Raw genomic sequence first — 18,775 nt, 5'->3', positions numbered from 1 at the left:
TGTTATAACCTTATGGAACTTATTTAAGGAAAATGATGGGATGTGCAGGTTGGAAAAACGTAACTTTCTGAACTTCAAATTCAACCAATTGATCATGCTACTGGTTGTTTATTATTTCAGCATTCTACCGATTAAGGTACGTTTGCATGTAGTACGTATTTATGAAGTGTTCTGGCAGTATCCTCCTCCCTTCATGGACTTCCATCTTCAATTCATTATAAGGCCTTTCCCTTTCATTATATGCATTTCAAAATCTTATTCTTTCTTCCTCCTTCAACCAACATTCTTCCCTCTCCATCTGTTTTCAGCATCCCCTCCCTACTCAGTATGTACTTACTTCATCCAAACCTCCTACCTCTCTCCACCCACCAAGTCCAGAGCTTTGTTGTTGTTCCTCCTCTCCACCCAGTTCACTTTTTTCATTCTTCTCCTCACCCACATCTCGAATATCTCGTCTTTTCTTGTCCTTCTTCCTAAGCGTCCATAATGTAGTTATTTCCACACAGTGCACAAATATAGATGTTGAGGAAGGGGGATGAGAAAACACTGGAGTCATTCATAATGTAAGAATAGATAAGATTGAATAGGTTGAGATGGACGCCGGAGGACAGAACAAATGGAGCAAGGAATTGCTACACTTAACGGTGGAAGGGGATACAGAGGGTGTGCTTTGCTGCTCTCATGCATAATGCTGATAGCTCATCATCCCCCAAAAGCAAAATCCCCTGTGGTATATTGAATGAAGTTGAAAAATACCCCATTTTTTTATTACCTGCAAAAGTATTTGAGAAAGTAGAAATAGAGAGGGAGACTAACAATACACAGCCTCTTTTTTTACCCTACCCTCCTTTTTACGCTTTCCCCCCATCCCTCTGGACCATCCCATTTTCTGTGGTTCTTCCCGAGTGTCGTTATTCTACAGTTATGACTAGAGTCGTCCTTCCTCCTTGGGTTACCCATATCTCTTTAGTTTTACATATCTTTTCTCAATGTCTTCAATGTGTATGCCTATTTCCCACCCGTTCTTCAAACATGTCAAATCCTCCCCCACCTCTTTCTCAAAGGTATAAAGGCAATGTTCATATGTAATGCAGTGTCTTGCACCAGAGAATGGCTCTGTGAGCTGAAATGCAAAAAGTTGTGGAAAATGCTACCAGCTTTCATTTAAATATGTCTAATTTCCACCACATAATGCCTGAATCTGTTGAACTTAAATTATTAACAACTAGATTGTGTTTTGCAGCAGCCAAGTTTTGCATGTAGGCCATTGATATGCACCTCCTATGCTACTTAATCCAGGAGCAATGTTAATTTAATGCAATTACCTCATGACAGTAATGTCAAGAGCAAGAACCTCAGACAAATTGGATACATAACAAATCAGGCATGCCAAAGAGAGATACTTTCTAAGAGGTGCATAAAATTAGCACCATTGTATTTAAATTTCTAGCACATGTATGGTAATTGGAATGCGTACATCATTGAACCCATGGTAAAATGAGGGATTTTCGGTATTTGCAAAATGGAATTTTGGATAAATATTTGCCAGTGGTACATTCATGAACTCACTTGATAGAAAACACAAGGAAATGAAGATCATGATAGAGCACAACCACAAGAAAATAAAACAACAGACAAACAATTTCATTCTTTAATATAAAAAAGTTTTCCATGCCTCCCACAACCATGATTCTGTAAATATGTATTTCTTAAGACAAGCTACAACTTGGAGATTCACACTGTTCCATCCTAAAACCATACAATAATGATGAGAATGGAAAAATTGTTATGACAAGTTACAATAGTATTAATAAATGCACTAAAATGAGTTGGCTTAGTTACGTGAACTAAATACCAGAAAAAGTTTTCTAATTCTTCATAGATCACACAACAGCTGCCTACCAGGCTGTGATTTCACAAGTCAACCTTTGAAAAGGTCTCAGGCCGGCAAACGTTCGTAAGGACTGATCAATAACTTGATTTTTTTTAATACTGAAGAGTGGATAAGATATTTACCTCCAAAATCTAAAGCTCTAAAATACCTTATTACCACCACTAATCATTATTTATGGCATTGGAAGACAATTGCAAATTAATTCACCACTAATTGGAGTAACAATTGTTAAAATAATTGCACATAATAACTTGGTGGACATTTTACACTCAATATTCCTTTAATGCTGTGCCTGTTTAAACAATAAGGTTCCATTATGTAAAGAAAATCCAAAAGTATCGCTAATTTTTACCGGTGATAGCGAGATATATATTGATTTCAGCTCAATTTTGTTCTCTCTTAGCACTGCAGTCTATCTCTGCTGACCTGAAATGAACTCACTAGACTGAAGTGACGACTGATTTTGACAGTATTTCAATAATGGTGGAGTCTGGAAACTAGTGATGGGTGTTGACTCAATTATTTGATTCTACACCTAAAATAAAGGATAAGCATCCTCAACTTCTGAGCTCAATGCATCCCTGAACATATGCACAAAATTTGAGTCCCAAACTAATTAATTTTTTAGAGGGTGAAATACTTTCCCACATTACAAATAAACGTCCCAGTAAAAAAAAGGTACGTAATTATGTATGTGCATGGGTCCAAATTCATGGATTAACACCCAATTGTACGCATATTGCCTCCCACTTAGCAAAAATGATAACATAAACTGAAAATATACTTGGATTCCATAGATACCCTACCATTTGACAGATATGATATTCAATACTATAGGAAAATCCCCATTCGCATTAGATATCATATCCTTAAGAGGGATCATATCTTTTGAAACCTAGTATAGTCTACATAATTGCAGAAGTGTTGCAATTGCAAATCGTTATAAATTAATTCCATTAAAAAATCTAGCTTACAATTAACCTGTATAGTAAAACAAACCTTTAGTTTTTATTGAAAGCCATCTCAGTTTTATCTAAAGAAATAGTACTCTTGGCATAATTTTTTTAAAGGTATTCAATAACTCATGATAATGATCATCATGAGAACTAAGATTTATGCATTACATACAGTATAAAACTTCAGCCATATCAACAGACATAGCAAATCGCAAAATATTTGCAAAAAGAGATTCGTTGTGATTTGATAGCCTAAAATAATTTTTAGAATAAAAATTTTTCAAAGCTTAAGTTGCCATTTCAACAATAACGTCAATGATGGTGGAGTATTAAAAAAATGGCGGTATTTAATTCTTCCTAATTCTTAAGAGGCAATTTAACTAAAATTACTTAAATGATGCTAGTTATTTTTTTAATAGGAGCAAATGAGACTGAAGACAAAAAAATGAAGGACATTTGGAATATTCATACCATAACATTGATTATAAAACAAAACTATCACTCAAAATCAGTGTATTTTAATTATTAGGGTTTGAAGAAGTAGCTCTTATTTAGTCCTATGCAGTCTCTTAATTAGTTTACAGTATAAAAATGCCTGTACCTGCAATTACAACAGCCCACCAAGAATACAATTTTAAAGATTTGAATGACCCACATTTGATGCACAGATTACAAAAAACTTGAACCCACTGTGAGAATGAGAAAATTTTGTTTTCCATCAAATTTTCAATTAATTAGAATTTTACATGAAAATATGTCAATTCAAAACATCCAAAAGTAAAGAATTTCTGTTCTTCAAAAGTTGAAAAATCAATTCCAATTACATTCCAAATCATGAACAGATTGCAATATTGATCCCACTGAACTTTCTATTCCCATATCACACTCTTTATGAAAGTGATAAGGCAAGTGAATATTTAATTTGTAGGTCCTTTTCTAAGGAGATACAGCAGAGCACTGATTGTGTCAATATAGTAATCGCTAATTTTATCAGCACTCAATGTAAGCTACTCAAACAGTATCAATCAGAAATTCTTTGAGTTTTTGAGACTACTTTCGTATTATTGCAGACTATTTGGTAATGCTCATCAAATATTCATATTTTGAAAAGATTATATTATGATTGCTTGGAGGATAATAGTGACCAGAGATCAAATAAAGTAAAATAATTATATTGAAATGAATTTCTAGTTATGGAATGACACTTGTGGAAATGAGACGTTCAAATACCAAAGATACTTTCTACATGTATGAGGATGTGAAAAAAAGACTTTACAGAAAGTATGATTTTCCCTGACATTACTCCATGACTTTCCAGAAAAGTGGCTGGCTTAAGAATTATCTCTTCAGCAACTAGACCACCCAACAAATTTCCCCTTTTACTACCCTATCAACCCCCTACATACAATCTCATACTAAGCATATTGGTGCATGCTGATACCAATCACGATCGAGTCTGTAAAATAGCAACAATTGCAAGCAAATATTGATTTTCAACATACTGTGACAGAAAAAATGATTTTCCTGGAAAAACAACAACATAGTACTTACTGCAATAGGGATAAAAGCAAAAGAAGTACAGCAGCATGAAAGAGGTCAAAATTACATTTGGAAAATGACCTTGACTGAATTATATCCTCTCTTTCTTCACTACACTTTTGGACTTAACATTCATTAAAACAGATAATTCGAGCTGCACTGTACATTTTCGATTAACCATTATGAAAAGGAATTGATAGCAGTTTATGTAAGAGATACGTAAATGAATTACTTCACTTTATTTGATACCAGGTCAATATTATCTTGCACTCAATCACATTTTTATCTACTCCAAATATGAATATTTGATGAACATTACCATACGTTCGGGAATTCACCAATTCAGAACTAAGAACACACACCCATTTGGAGGGGAGCGTGGTAGCCAAGAGGGTAGAGTACTTGACTGCTGACTGAATGGTTCCTGGTTAAAACCCTGGGTGAAGCCATCGGACACTCCCAAATAAAATTCTCGAAGGGTGAGGTGGCCCAGGGAAAGGAACTGGACCCCCTACCCAAAGCATGTGACAACCATGTGGCTGTGATTTAGTCTAGCGTGATACCCACACCTATACAAACCAACCTAACAGTTGAATCACTGATTGAGTGAGTGACCAATTTCAAACGTCAATTACAACAGATAATCAGTGCTCTACTGCATTTTTTTTCGGGAATCTATAGAATCAGAATTTTGAATACACCCATCACTACATGAAACACTAATTGTAAATTGAATCAATTAGAGCTAGTTAAAGAGGCTGAAATTCAACCACGTCAGTTTTGGTCCTACATATCATGCTAGCTCTGAGCCCTACACTCTCGATGACCACTCTAAGAGACACTCGTCAAAACGAGATATAGAGCAGTCTAGATGCTGCAGATCCCTTACAACAAGTGTCAAGACCAACAATCGGCTCTATATATAATTGCATTGAGCACGCAGCACCCTAGCAGCACTTGATTTATTTTGGAAAACTTCTCATTTTGGTGATAAACTTTTAGAATTTTAAAAGCATATTGCCTTGAGCATGCACTAACATCATAGTATAATCATACGCTGCAAATATTTTGAGCATATTTTGGCAAAAATGTAATGACTGTGTGTAAAAGATAACCATATTTTCAAAAATATATTAACGTATTTTATTTAAGGTTCATGTTGTTTCAACATATAAGACCAGCCACACAATCTTTGAATTGCTACTCACAGAAAGATCATGTAACTTTACAAATCGTACGAATGAATGAATACAATACCATGAGATATGGCTCCAATCATCATATGAATCTGTGTAGTGGCACAATATTGCAGGAGGTGCACCATTAAGTGTCTAAACGAGAGGAAAAAAATATTTTGGGCTTCTCTCTTAATACTATGGCGAGCTGTTCAAAGGAGTCTTAACATTTACTTTTGGTCAATATCCGAGTCTACAAATCGCATCCCATAATAAACATGGACATGTCTCATAAGCATGGACCTCAGAGAGAAGTTATTTTTTAGTAGCAACAAGTTCACTTAGCTATTTAATGGACTTACGAGAGAGCAGGCAGATAGGAAATATGTGCAATGTACAATTACTTTCAGCATAGATTTCAGAGGAAAAAGGTGTGCCACTTACATAAACTTATGCGGCACACATTACTAGGTAGTTCCCCTCGTCAATGATAAGTCTGTAAAATGCATGTATGTATAACTAGAAACATAGGACGCAAATAATAAAACATTATCTTCATATGAAATCAAACGAGAACGTTTTTAGTGCATGCTCAAAATGTGATGGTAATATGTTATCATCAAGACTTCAAAATCTCTAGAAAATAAATAAGCAGCTCAAAATCTACAAGTGCTACTGGGGCAAGAAATTCAGACTGTCTGACACATCATTATATTCCCCCCTCCTCCACCATGTCGCCAACATAAAACGATTCACCAACAAGTGTGCGTTTTGTCTTCACCCACTCACAAATAAACTTCGGCAAAAAAATACATTCAAATTTTGAGGAAAAGTTTCCTTCACAACTTTTGGTTCTTTTGGTTTTCAGATATCATGATTCACCTCTTTTAATACTGAGCAGAGACGACGAGCAATGCAATCAACATGCATCATAAATATATATAATACACACACAATCAACTAAAACAAATGAGCTCCTCTCAAAGTTAAACTTGATGCGGTCAGGCTGATGCAAAAAAGGGGCTGCAGAGTTTAATAAATATCACATTCTCTGTAACGGTAAATGCGTCACCTCGTTGAGTAAAATTTATAATGGAGGCATTTTATAATTCATTGAGAGCAGATCCTCCACAAAAATAAAGAAACACACATTAAAAAAACAAAAAATTTCACAACTGCATAGAATGTCACCACACATTAGGTAAATATACAATAAAATCTTAATAATTACAATAAACAATAGGCAATATTTCCATTTAAAAAATTGAATCTCATATGTAACAAAAAAGTCCAACACCATCGTTCAGTAAAAAATATAAAAATGTTGGTCTTACAATCACCTTGTACAGTCTTTGTCTTAGATTTAGTCACAACTTTCAAGATTGATCCTTAAGTATGCAATGTCGAGGACAGTGCTAAAGCCTAGCACCTCCCACACCTCTTCACAAGAATAAAAAATTCCATCCAAAACTCATGTCATGCAATCAAACGGAGAATAACCACTAACATTGTCCACTGTCTCGAGGAGAGAAGACCATAGCTCTTGCAATCTTCATTCGATTATCTCTTCATCGGGTACGCCCGCATACATACTACGTGTTATATATTTAATTATTTGTATATATTTATATGCATATGTGCTAATATTAATTTCAAGACATTAGTGTACATCCTTCCCACACGATGATCCAATGGAGTGAATTATTTCGTTGTGCTCAATTCCTATTCAACCACACGAGATGTATCACCCACTTGGGTCCGCTCGTCAGAACCTCACGACACCTAATCACTGCGGATGGGGCGCAGAGAGGTTGACTACGTCAGAGAGGAGAGCGAGAGATCGGAGCCAACCGGCTAGCCAATAAGAGACAACCATAAAAATAACAGTAGCTGCATCCAAACATTTTGTGCTAAATCATTATTTACACAAACATTTATAGTAAGTATAGGCCTTCTCCACCTAGCCGGTGGGAGAGAACTAAGTTAAGAGAGGTTTGCTTCCATTGGAAAGCAACACAAAAATAAATTAAGAGCCCCTGTCGAATTGCTTCATAGGAGAGGAGATGGTGCGAAAAAATGCATAGTATCAAAGTCTGCAATGCAGCGACGGGGTAGGCCGATAAATGCGATTGGGCTCCCCAACACCCTTCTCGCTCCTTCAGCTGGAAGCGATCATCGCACCTGTTAATGCTGGGCCAAACGCTGGTGAGTTGGCAGCACTTGTGCCCCTGTCAGGGCTGTGACCGCTCCCACCGAGCATCGTCCGACTCGTGGGTCAGGTACCGCAAGCCAACCTGCCACTCCAGCTCCCGCAAGTCCTTCCACGTACGGTAGTCCTTCGGTGAAAGGAGAGTGAACTCAATCAAATCATGGCTATCATAATGTACAAAAAAAAAGATAAAGCAACAAGGAGTGTCCACAGAGAAGCAATAGGGTAGTTTCCTTCATCGAAGAAAACGAAAGGCATTGATTGCTATTCGTTACCCACTATTAGTATATTCATAATAAATTACAGTGGAACCTCGTTAAAGCGAGTACGGGCTATAGCGAGACCCCCGCTATTACGAGAGATAGCCGATGCACCGTCAATTGATCCTATAATAAGCATGTTAAAAATTTCGTTTTAATGAGGCCCTTTTGGTGTTGGCTCTCGCCATAGCGAGGGTTTCACCACCGGAAAAACTTACACCAAGACTCCTTAATCTCTGTAATTGCTAGCGATCTGTTACAAATGAAGTTAATGGAGTGCTCAGTCTCAAATTTATTTGATATACCGTATAAGCGCGTGTAAGAGGCGCACCTTTTTTCCCAGAAATTGCAGTCAAAAATGGGGGTGCGCCTCTTACACAAACTTCTTATCTTCCCCCCCTCCCCTTCACCGGTCGCAAGTCCAAGGGGAACTGAGTGGCCTTGGTTTTCAGCGTGAGTCAGTCATCTGAAACCCTGGGTCAAAAACAAGCGGCAGGCAGGGGAGTTTCTCCCTTAGTGATGTATTTTTAAAATGCTCCTGTTTGCTTTTCTTGTAAGCATCGCGTCGTCACGTCAGTACCCCAGAGGTGAACATGGAATATCGCGCGGGGTTTTTCGCTCCGGAGGTCGCGCTAAATTTACTGCCACTAGTGGGTATCCTGCGGCATTTATACCGCATATAGTTATCGCTTATCAAACATAGAGAAATGCGTAGTTTTGAAGGACATACCTGGTTAATAGTCAATATCTGTCTTGCCGAGTAATTTCCAATACGCTGAGGACCTGATTTTCCAAAAATCATCTTCAGACGCTAATATGAGGATTATTGCAACTGAAAATTATATTGGTGTTAAAACCTGTGCTTTAAAAAATTCGAACGAGTGTGTTCATTGCTGGACTAAATGGTGGACAGAAGAAATCGGAAATGCTTAAAAGTGAAGATCGCTGAAGGAGAGGTCGAGGGTAAGGAGCGCGCTCCCTCCCCTCCGTATTTCAAGCAACGAGGCTATGAGCGAAGGAGCAATGGACGAACACGTCTGATCTTGAATGTGACGTCGTTGCCTTCAAAGCGAAGGGGCGAAAGCGCAGCAATATGATATACGCAGTTGGCGTTGCCTAAAGTTTCCAGTCCGTCTCGCCTTGTTTGAATGCGCTTATGCTACGCTTGTTTCTTCCGAAATTGTGCTGTTTGGACTATTTTGAATATTTGTAGCCTTGTTGCAACTATAAATCTTTGTGTCAAACAATTAAAGCTTAAAAAACTTAAATTCTATCAGATATGCGTCTCGTTAGATCTCTTTCTTTTTTTGAACCTCGTGCGTGTCATGCAATTATTGAAATCTATCGAGATATCTTCGGGCTCAGTAGATGACTCACCTAGCATTTGGCCTCCAGAAACTGGGAGATCGATCAAGGTCAGTTGGTGAGACGGGGTAGGGATGAAACACGTTTCCATTGTTCCCTTGATATTTTCCTGTGGGGTCTCGGAAAGGAAAAAAAAACGGCAGAGGCATTGGCTGATGGAGGGCCGAGTGTGGCTCCATTAAATCTATGACGTGGTTATTATCCTACGGCGCTGAGATTGCCCCGATTGTTGTCCAAGCTCTTAGGAAGGTTCATGCTATGTGCCTGTCGTGTTTTGCCTCAAAAATTTCCATGGCTGCAATTCTATTGCAATACTCCTGCGAGAGCATTTTAACAAAATTGTTCGTGAATAGGACAAGCATCGTATAGCAACGGCGTATTCGAAGAGAGGATCGGAACTCTTTCTGCTCCCTCTTATGCCGCTATTACCGCCGCAGTTATCAAAATTTCCTCCTTCAATTAGTATTGAAAGAGGAAATTTCGATAACTGTCGAAATTCCTGGCGTACGTCTGCAACACCGCGCGATAGTATAAAAAAATGCCGCAAAATTTTTTTCTTCTTAGCTTCGATGCTCAAAATAGGGGTGCGCCTCTTACACGTATGCGCCTCTTACACACGCTTATACGGTACTGTCGTTCGATAAATAAGAAGTTAATTTTGGTGAAAATATTGTGGTATTAGCACTCGAGAATGCTTGATTTTCTTTTGTTCCTCGGGCGGCAGAAAGCAGTCGTCAGCATACCCGCACGTCCATGAGTTGCATGAATAGAAAGCATTTGATGGAACAAACCATGGCCAAAATAACACCAAACACGTCTAAGTGAGAAAATAAAAATAAAGGAGTAATATGAGGTATATTGGCTATTATTTGCACCACCTCCGGTAAAGCGACAATTCGCTATAGGGAGTGTTTATTGTTGCACCGTGGGGTGTCATTTTATCGAGGTTGCACTGTATATGGTTTTAGAAATCCCAGTTTAGACGAATGTTAATGGCCAATTTTAACCTCATTTGAAAAAGGCCAGATTGGCACCCATGCGATGCCACTCCACATGACATCACAGGGACCTAGATTCTATACGAGGAGTTTTACATCATCTGACATTACCAATGCATGCATGAGGCACAGAGCTCAGGGGTACATTTATTAATAATAAACTATTAAAATTGCCTATTCCTACGGAAAGTTTCCTTTGTTTGATAGAGTATTAATAATCCTTATTTAAGCCAAGCACTACCAGCTAGCAGGGTACACTATGCTACCGCCATGCTCGGCAGCAAGCAGCCTGCATCGTAGCGGCGTTCATAGTCTCGCACTCAGGTGGCCTCACACAGCAGCAACCAAACGTCACGAGGGCTTTTCCCAGCATTCATACTTAGCCGTCGCGTTTTCGCACCCTTGCAAATTTTCACTTTTCATTTAATCGCGAAATATAGATATCGTAATTTAAAAATCTAAAAGCGTGAAATCTGTACACCAGGAGGAATAATCTTTCAATTTAGGCAATAAAAAAATAACAGGATACCACCCTATTAAAAAATTCCAAAAGATTTCCAGTTGCTTTATATGGGAATTGCTTTGTTTTCCAGGTTGTTATCCAGACCTAAACATAAGAATTTTTGCCGAATTATAGCTCATTGGGCACAAAAAACTAACCACAAAGGTAGTGGCCAAACCATTATAATGCTTTGACATCTTGAGGTGACAGAAACTTATCTACATGTGCACTTTTTCTGAGTTAGATGAGATTGATTAACCATCCACATATTCTATTAAGTTCAGCTCACATTTTAACGCGTGAGGAAAAAAAAACTTCATAGCCATCATCATAACATCCTCATCCTTTCCTAATACATAGTACACTTGAAAGGTTGTACAGTGAGTCCTCGTTTAACGTCACCTACCGTTCCTGAAAAATGTGACGATAAACGAAATGACGTTAATCGAAGCATAATATCCCATAAAAACAATGTAAAAATTGAATATCGGTTCCTAGACCTCACAATTCCTATGCGAAAAAATTTTAGCGTATCATATCTGGGGCATTTTTTACGATGGGAATGCCAAACTATGGCATAAATACGAGTTCCTGTCTTCATCGACGACAATAGCAGCAGTGACATAAATCCTTCTCCATTTTCGTATCTTCCTGCATTTGCTTTTCGACTTCGCTATAGTGCGGTCCAATGAATGCTACCTGACGCTACAGACCAGGGATCCGGTGCTCCGGTCCATAGGCCCTACCCTCGCAACGAGAATTTCTTTTTGGACCGGTCAGGAGCGAAATCAAAATGGCGCAAATGAGCGAGGGTGGGCAAACTGGGATTATGAAATCGAAGAGATGGTTTTAATTGCGAATTGAGGCGGGCGGGCATCGCCTGGGCATCATCATTGCTGAAACATCGTCGCAGTAACAGGAACCAAAATTATTGTGAACATTGTTTTCTTGGACATTGTCGTGGAAATGTCTCTGATGCTAAAATTTGCCAAAACCGTAATCGCAATTAACAATATACACACCGTTTTACACTTTGAATAGACTGACCGTATTACCGCCCACGAAACAAACAACCTGTAACGCCTGCCACTTCACCTTTTTTCTCGCGCGAAATTTAAAATACGTGACGTTATCGCGAAGCGAAGGGGCGATAAATGAATCACGGTCGTAAAATTTTCGTGACGTTATCGCGAAATGACGTTAAACGGGGTGACGTAGAACGAGGACTCACTGTATGTACACTGCATTCACTACCACTTAAAAAAGAATCTACCCAATATGATCACAAGATGACATTGAATTTTAATCCGTGAAGTTCCCTACATAGAAATTGCGGAAACCTAAAGCTAAGGTATGTAGACAAAAAGTTCTGCAAATTAGTTTCCATAAATGAGCTATTTGTAAATGAATAAATTAATTATGCCATGCAAGAGAGTATCCTGACAGAAAATTCTTTCAATAGAAAGTTACTGAGAGATGAGCTTCTGTCAAAAACAAATTTTTCCAGGATGCGAACTCCCAGAGTTTTTACAGAAGTCTGAAATTCCCTGAGTATTCTAGGTTTAGCCGACTTCTTGAGTAAATCAAATAGACAATGAAATAGCACTTACAGTATCACCCCTGTCATTATTGTTGCCACCACAATTTAATACATAATCATTCATATCATACTATTAATGAAAAATTAAACCCAAGAAATTTTAAGGGCTGAGGATTTAAAAAAAAATTCAGATCTTAAGAAATGGGCAGTGAAATCAATGATAATTTTCAAAATACGAGGGTCGTTCAAGAAGTCTTTAGAAAAAGGTATTAAAAAATTAAAGTGGGTTAATTTTTTAATGTATTTCATTATAGTCTTCTTTCTGGCATATATAATTTTAAAGCAATTTTCCAAGCATTTTAAGCCATCCAAAAATTAGAATTTCGAGGTCTCCCCAAAATATGCATTAGTTTATGTGATGACCTCCACCTTAGTCCTTTGTCCGTAGTTCTATTTCTTCAAGTTGTAAAATTATAAAAAGTCACCAGAAGCCAAATCTGGTGAATATGGTGAATTTTGTAATAATTGAAAATTTAGTCCAGTAGTTTTGGCTATTGACTCTGAACAGGTGTGCAACCAAGCATTGTCTTGTTGAAGGAAGAAATTTTTCTACGTCAAATGAGGGCGCTTTCCTTGAATTCTACCATCAACCTGTCCAATAACAATGCATAATACTTTCCTGTTATCGTTTTTCCCTTTTCCAATTAATTGATGTTGATAATTCCGCATACATTCCAAAATATCATCTCCATGACTTGACTGGCCCATTTCAACATCTTTGCCTGCTTTGGACCTTATAATTCCATTCTTTTCTTTTTATTTTGACTCTCAAGTGTAGTAATGAATCCATATTTCAGAAAAAGTAATGAATTGATGCAGAAAATCCTCTCAGGATTGCGAAGTAAATGTGCCAAAACAACCTTTGATTTGACTACACGATTGCGTTTATTCTTCAATGTGAGCAAGCGCGGCAGCAAACTTGCCGATATTTTTTTCACACCCAAATGTTCATACAAAATTAAAGCAATTGTGCACTGCGATATGCCCCTGGCCTTACTTATATGGCGCACTTTGATTCATCTCGCACTTAAAACCTTATCGTGGATTTTGTAAATCATTTTTGGGGGCAGACACCTCCACAGAGCGTCCGGAACAAGGTTCATTTTTTGGATGCACGGACATGTTTCAACCCATTAACCCAAGTGTAAATAGTTTGAAACACAGGAGCAGATCTTCCATAATCTTCATCGAAGTTAGCTTTGATTTTTCAGCGTTAACCCTTTCAAAACAAGTGTTTCATCACCGCACAAAACTCAATTTTATCCATTTTTTTCAACAAATGAATGTTGTTCACTACAATTGGCAACAACAATGAAACTATGGGATGGAAACAGCTGAAACTTTAACAGCTGACTAGTCAACATTGATTTTTGATACAAAGAGAGAAATTTCTTGGAGATTCTAAGGAATTAATGAACGACCCTCGTACATACATCAGAAATTCACAAACGAATAATTTACTGAAATATACTTTTCTGAAAAGTGAAGATTAAATAACAGATTTAAAAGGTTGGTGTCTGACATCCTGATTTACTGCTTTTGTAGAAGAGAATAAGATTGAATGCAAAAAGGGCAGGCTCTTTGGCAACAAACACACACAAATAGCACACTCACCTGGAGCCAGACGTGTGAGAGGGATTTGTCCACTGTGTAGCGCTTCCTCTGTTTCACTTGCAGCAGGTTGTTGATCAGATCAATTGCTATGTACGGAGAAAGAGAACACAAGCGGTCAGCTATCTTATATAGTGCACCTACATCTTATATAATATATCCATATTTCAGTAAAAGTATAATGCATTATTATTTGATGGAAGCCTTAAGCAGGCTTTCCTTCAAGGTTACCAAAAATTACTCTACATCTGTAATTGAAATGTAATTTGTTGTATGGAGTCATAAAAATGTATTATTATTATTATTATACGTACAGTCACTTTCAAAAGTATGTATTAGGACAAAGTATTCAGCAAGTATGCGGCACCACTTCAGCTTCTGAAGGTAATTTAGTTTTCCTTACTCCTTTTGCTGTCCTTGGTTATACACAGCAAATATTTTGTTTGTACGTGAATGGATAAGTTATCAACAGGAGAAGTTACATTATTATTGTAAATTCTTGAAGCATATTATGAGCACGGTGTTCGTTACAGCAAATCTTTAGACCCTACAAAATCGAAACGGATTAATAAATTAGAAAGAATAACATGATATGTATGTATGATCTCTTGGCACCAGTCATTAAGTCCAGAAAAACCAAGATGGTGCTAGGAGCAATAACAAATGACAACACACTATGCGCATGGACAAAAAAAAGAAATAATGGAATGAACTATTTATTAACCTTTAACATAAAATTGTACATCACCAAACACACCAATGGAGGCAGTATCTGGGGTCAAAGTGCTTTTACAAAATACAATTAAACGAATTCGAAAACGAATTAAACCAGTCAATTCAGTACATTAACACCGATTTTCTACAGAAAAGAGCCATTAGGATTATTACCAATTCTAACGTAAGGGAACACTGCAAACCACTATTCAGGCAGCAAGGGATTATGACATTGTACGGTCTATATATATTTAAATGTTTAATAAATGTAAAAGTGAATATTGACAGCCATAAAACTGGTGCTGATGTCCACCATTACAACACAAGGCTCAAACATAATCTGTTACAGCCCCACTGTAGGCTGTCAACTACAAAAAATTCTTTTGACCATGTTAAACTTTGCATGTTCAACCACTTACCTCAAGAGGCAAGAAATTGTACTTTAAGAAAGTTTAAAGGTGTTCTTCACTCGTGGATAGTGACTCAAGCTTTTTATTCACTCAATGAATTTCTGGAGAGCAATACTCTAAATTGTATATTCTAGATTTAGTTTTTCTTTGACGAAGACTATTACATTGTATTATGTTTAATGTTGAATAAATTATGATTATGATTATGATACTGGGTTATCACCCACCCTTCACCACCACGCTACTCTCTTTTGCCTACCCTTTAACATGTAGCCATTCATAAGAAGGATATGCTAACCCTTTTCAATTTCTAATGCTTATATGACTCATTACCACTATAAAAAAGTAAACGAAGCAATGGCAGCAATTTTTTAATTATGATTATGAAACCTTTAATTTAACACAAAACGAGTGAATGAGGAGGATATAATTATGAATGAAGTATCCCAAAGTGAGGACACGATCCCACAACCTTCCATTTCACAGCTGCTTTGGTTCTCCACTCAATCATGGCAGAGTTGAGAAGAATAAGAATTCTTAATTTATATTTCATGGTACATGCTTTTATTGTTTTTTAAACTTGGATTAATTAAAAATTATGGTAGAATTTAGGTGTTCATGCTTAGATGATTAGTCACATCTCAAGCTTTTCTAAGGTCTATATCTATACCAGGGTAAATAGGGTATGTTAAACAATCAATGATTATTCAGTCAAATAATAATCGATTGTTTAACTTACCCTATATTTATATAAATTGTATGCAAATACATACAGTGGAATTGAGAATCATTTGACCTTATGATTTAATGCTCCGTAATGCTCTTGATACGCTGGTCTTGTGACTTTTTAACCCTGCATAAAAAGAAGCAGATAGAGTTGGTGAAGTATTACAGGAATGAGGGTCTTCCTGTGATAGGAAAGACTTTCCCATGGTCAAGTAGATTTGGAAAGTTGGGGAAGAGAGAATGTGCTGCAATTGGGATGACATGAGCTACCACTATCGAAACCTGTTTTTTTCCCTGTGATTTCAAAAAATTGTGGAACTTTCTCTGAAAAGATAGATCCTTTTCATCTTTTAAAAGATACTGTCAATACAAACAACATAAATAATGCAAGATTCTTTAATGCCCTAAAACAGCTGAAAATTCAGGGATTGATGAATCTATGATTTATGTAACATGTATAAGTCAATGAGACATTTTACAGATACTATGGATTGATGACTGTGATTTATCACATAGCCAATCAACGGCTGAATTTCATCTGAGATGATTGTCACCATGAAAAACATGCTAAACCAAGGGTGTACCCAGGATCAAAACTAGGGGCAGGGGGCAAGACATGGTTGTTCAAGTTGTAGGTAAAATTTACGCATGGAAAAGGTGAATGAAATCAACATTTTAAGGAAACTGTAACAGCTCTTTACTAGTTTTTAAAATTATTTGCTTGAAAAAATATTATTTCCCTTAAAGACATTTGTGACTTTTGCTTCTAGGAAGAGGGGGGCCAGCTGCCCCCTCCTGCCCTTCACTGGGTACGCCCATGTGCTAAACATCATATAGCAGTAAGGGGTGGCCAAAAGTGCCTCCTTACCATCCGATGAGATTTCCTTCCATGGGTTTGGAGGGTACATGAACGCTGCATTTTGGATCTGCTCGTTGATGTCCTCATCCTCGTTGAAGGGAAAAGTCCCGCTCAGGCTAACGTACACAATCACGCCAACGCTCCACATGTCCAACGACCTGTTATAGCCCTTGTTGCGCAACACCTCAGGAGCTGCAAACAAATGAAGATTACACATTCAACAGTTACATTACACTACATTTCCTAAAAATGGTCAAGTTCAGGCTTTTAATTCCTTCAAAGAGAACAGACTAGGAAAGGAAAATGAAAATGCCATTGCTGTTTGGTAATAATTGAGAGGGGCCGCTAAGTGTTGGCCTATTACATAATTGCTCCCGTGGATGACATAAGAGCTCCCAGGGTAGAGAGGAGCGAGGGAGTTCAACTGACTCACAAGTTAGTATAGTCGTGTGGGCAAAGCAGTATGGGGCATCACGTGGTGTGACGAGGACCGCGAGCCGAACTAATCGGGGGAGAGGAGAGAAGGCATGCAGCGAAAGGTAGGTGGCGTTCTCTCTCTCTCCTATTCCCATTCTGAATACAGTCCATTTTTCACTTGTTTTTTTGGGGCGAATTTTTAAATTTCATATTTCCGTGAAATTATATTGGCCCAGACATTTGTTGGTTCGTGGGAGTTCATGGGAGCAATTATGTGAAAGGTCGACACCTAGCGGCCCCTCTCTCAATTATTACCAAACAATTGCAATGTCTTGAAAAATGAATTAATAAGGGATATTATTAAATATTTCTTAAAATATGGAAGTTACCAAGATAAGCAGGAGTGCCCACTACTGATCTTCGGAAGGATTTCTCGCCAATGATGCGCGCAAAGCCAAAATCACAGAGCTTCACTTGGGGGAAGTCGGAGTCTGAGGAGAGGAGGACGTTCTCCGGCTTCAAATCACAATGCACTATGTTCTTGCTGTGAAGGTGCTTCAAGGCCACCAGGATCTGCGAAATAAAGAGCACAAACAAAAGCGGTTTAAAAAAAGTGATCGAGGTAACCAATGGAATCGACAACACTCTCACATTCCAGTCAAAGAGAGGTGGATCACAACAATTACACTCAGCTCATTCATTTTTCACTCGACCACTATTTCCAGGCAGTTTTACACAGTGCACACCATTGCGCAATTTGACGAATGTATGAAGGCACAGTCAAAATTGCATCATGTAAAGCAGTGAATTTCTCGAACGCATGGATGCGAGATGGCAAAATAGCCCCTCCTCTAATTCCGAGCTCACATTCTTGCAATTTCAAAAATGTTTAAGAGCTAACCAGCGCAATGACAATGTAAAGTGTCCTTTATAGTCAGTTCACCAGCTCTATCATTGACATCTTTAGGCCTGTGGATTCTAAAGTCTAACTGAAAAAATATCTCATTCCCACTGCAAGCTCATTTTTTAAGACTCATTTTTCATTAAGCTCATTTTTCATTCTCATCTAATCCTGTGAGACTCACGGAAGTTTTCGGTGGCATGTAAATTTTAGTGGATTGAAGATACAATTACACATAAATGCTATTATACCTGAGTAACGAGGAACTTGGTGATCCTTTCTGAGAGTCGTCCCCGCTCACTGGACAGAATCATCTCAAGCATGTCACCTCGCAATTTCTCCATGACAACAAAGATCCTCTCGGGCGTCTCAAACATCCGCTCCAGGTTCACGACACCTGGGTGGGACAGATTTTGCAGGATGGACACCTCGTTTTTCAGCTGAGCCTCCTGCTTGGTCGGGAAGCGCAGCTTGTCTATCACCTTGATGGCCACTGACCGTCCAGACGTCCTGTGCACGCCTGGCATTCAGTCAAAGAAAAAATAATTGCTGTTATTGCAAAGAAGGAATTACTGGTGCGTGTTTAACATCATTGAAAATACAAGGACAAGGCTATTTTCATCTCCAAAAAAGAAGGTT

General features: G+C 37.9%; 1 protein-coding gene across 1 annotated transcript in view; it reads right to left on the bottom strand.

Moving 5' to 3' along the window:
• Positions 1 to 1,637: 1,637 nt before the first annotated feature.
• The window catches only part of LOC124167582 (serine/threonine-protein kinase D3), a 52,722-nt gene continuing 35,584 nt past the window's right edge, over positions 1,638 to 18,775 (bottom strand). Inside the window, exons 13-17 of the mRNA XM_046545555.1 lie at positions 18,388 to 18,656; positions 17,625 to 17,808; positions 16,828 to 17,010; positions 14,113 to 14,198; positions 1,638 to 7,900 (exon numbers count right to left, since the gene is read on the bottom strand). Of these exons, the coding sequence (XP_046401511.1) occupies positions 7,796 to 7,900; positions 14,113 to 14,198; positions 16,828 to 17,010; positions 17,625 to 17,808; positions 18,388 to 18,656 (827 nt within the window). The 3' untranslated portion in view covers positions 1,638 to 7,795. The remainder of the gene's footprint in view (positions 7,901 to 14,112; positions 14,199 to 16,827; positions 17,011 to 17,624; positions 17,809 to 18,387; positions 18,657 to 18,775) is intronic.

This window comes from Ischnura elegans, chromosome 11, assembly GCF_921293095.1.
Source record: "Ischnura elegans chromosome 11, ioIscEleg1.1, whole genome shotgun sequence".
Taxonomy (NCBI): domain Eukaryota; kingdom Metazoa; phylum Arthropoda; class Insecta; order Odonata; family Coenagrionidae; genus Ischnura; species Ischnura elegans.
The sequence above is the reverse complement of the archived record's forward strand: the minus strand, read 5'-3'. Positions and strand labels throughout refer to the sequence as shown.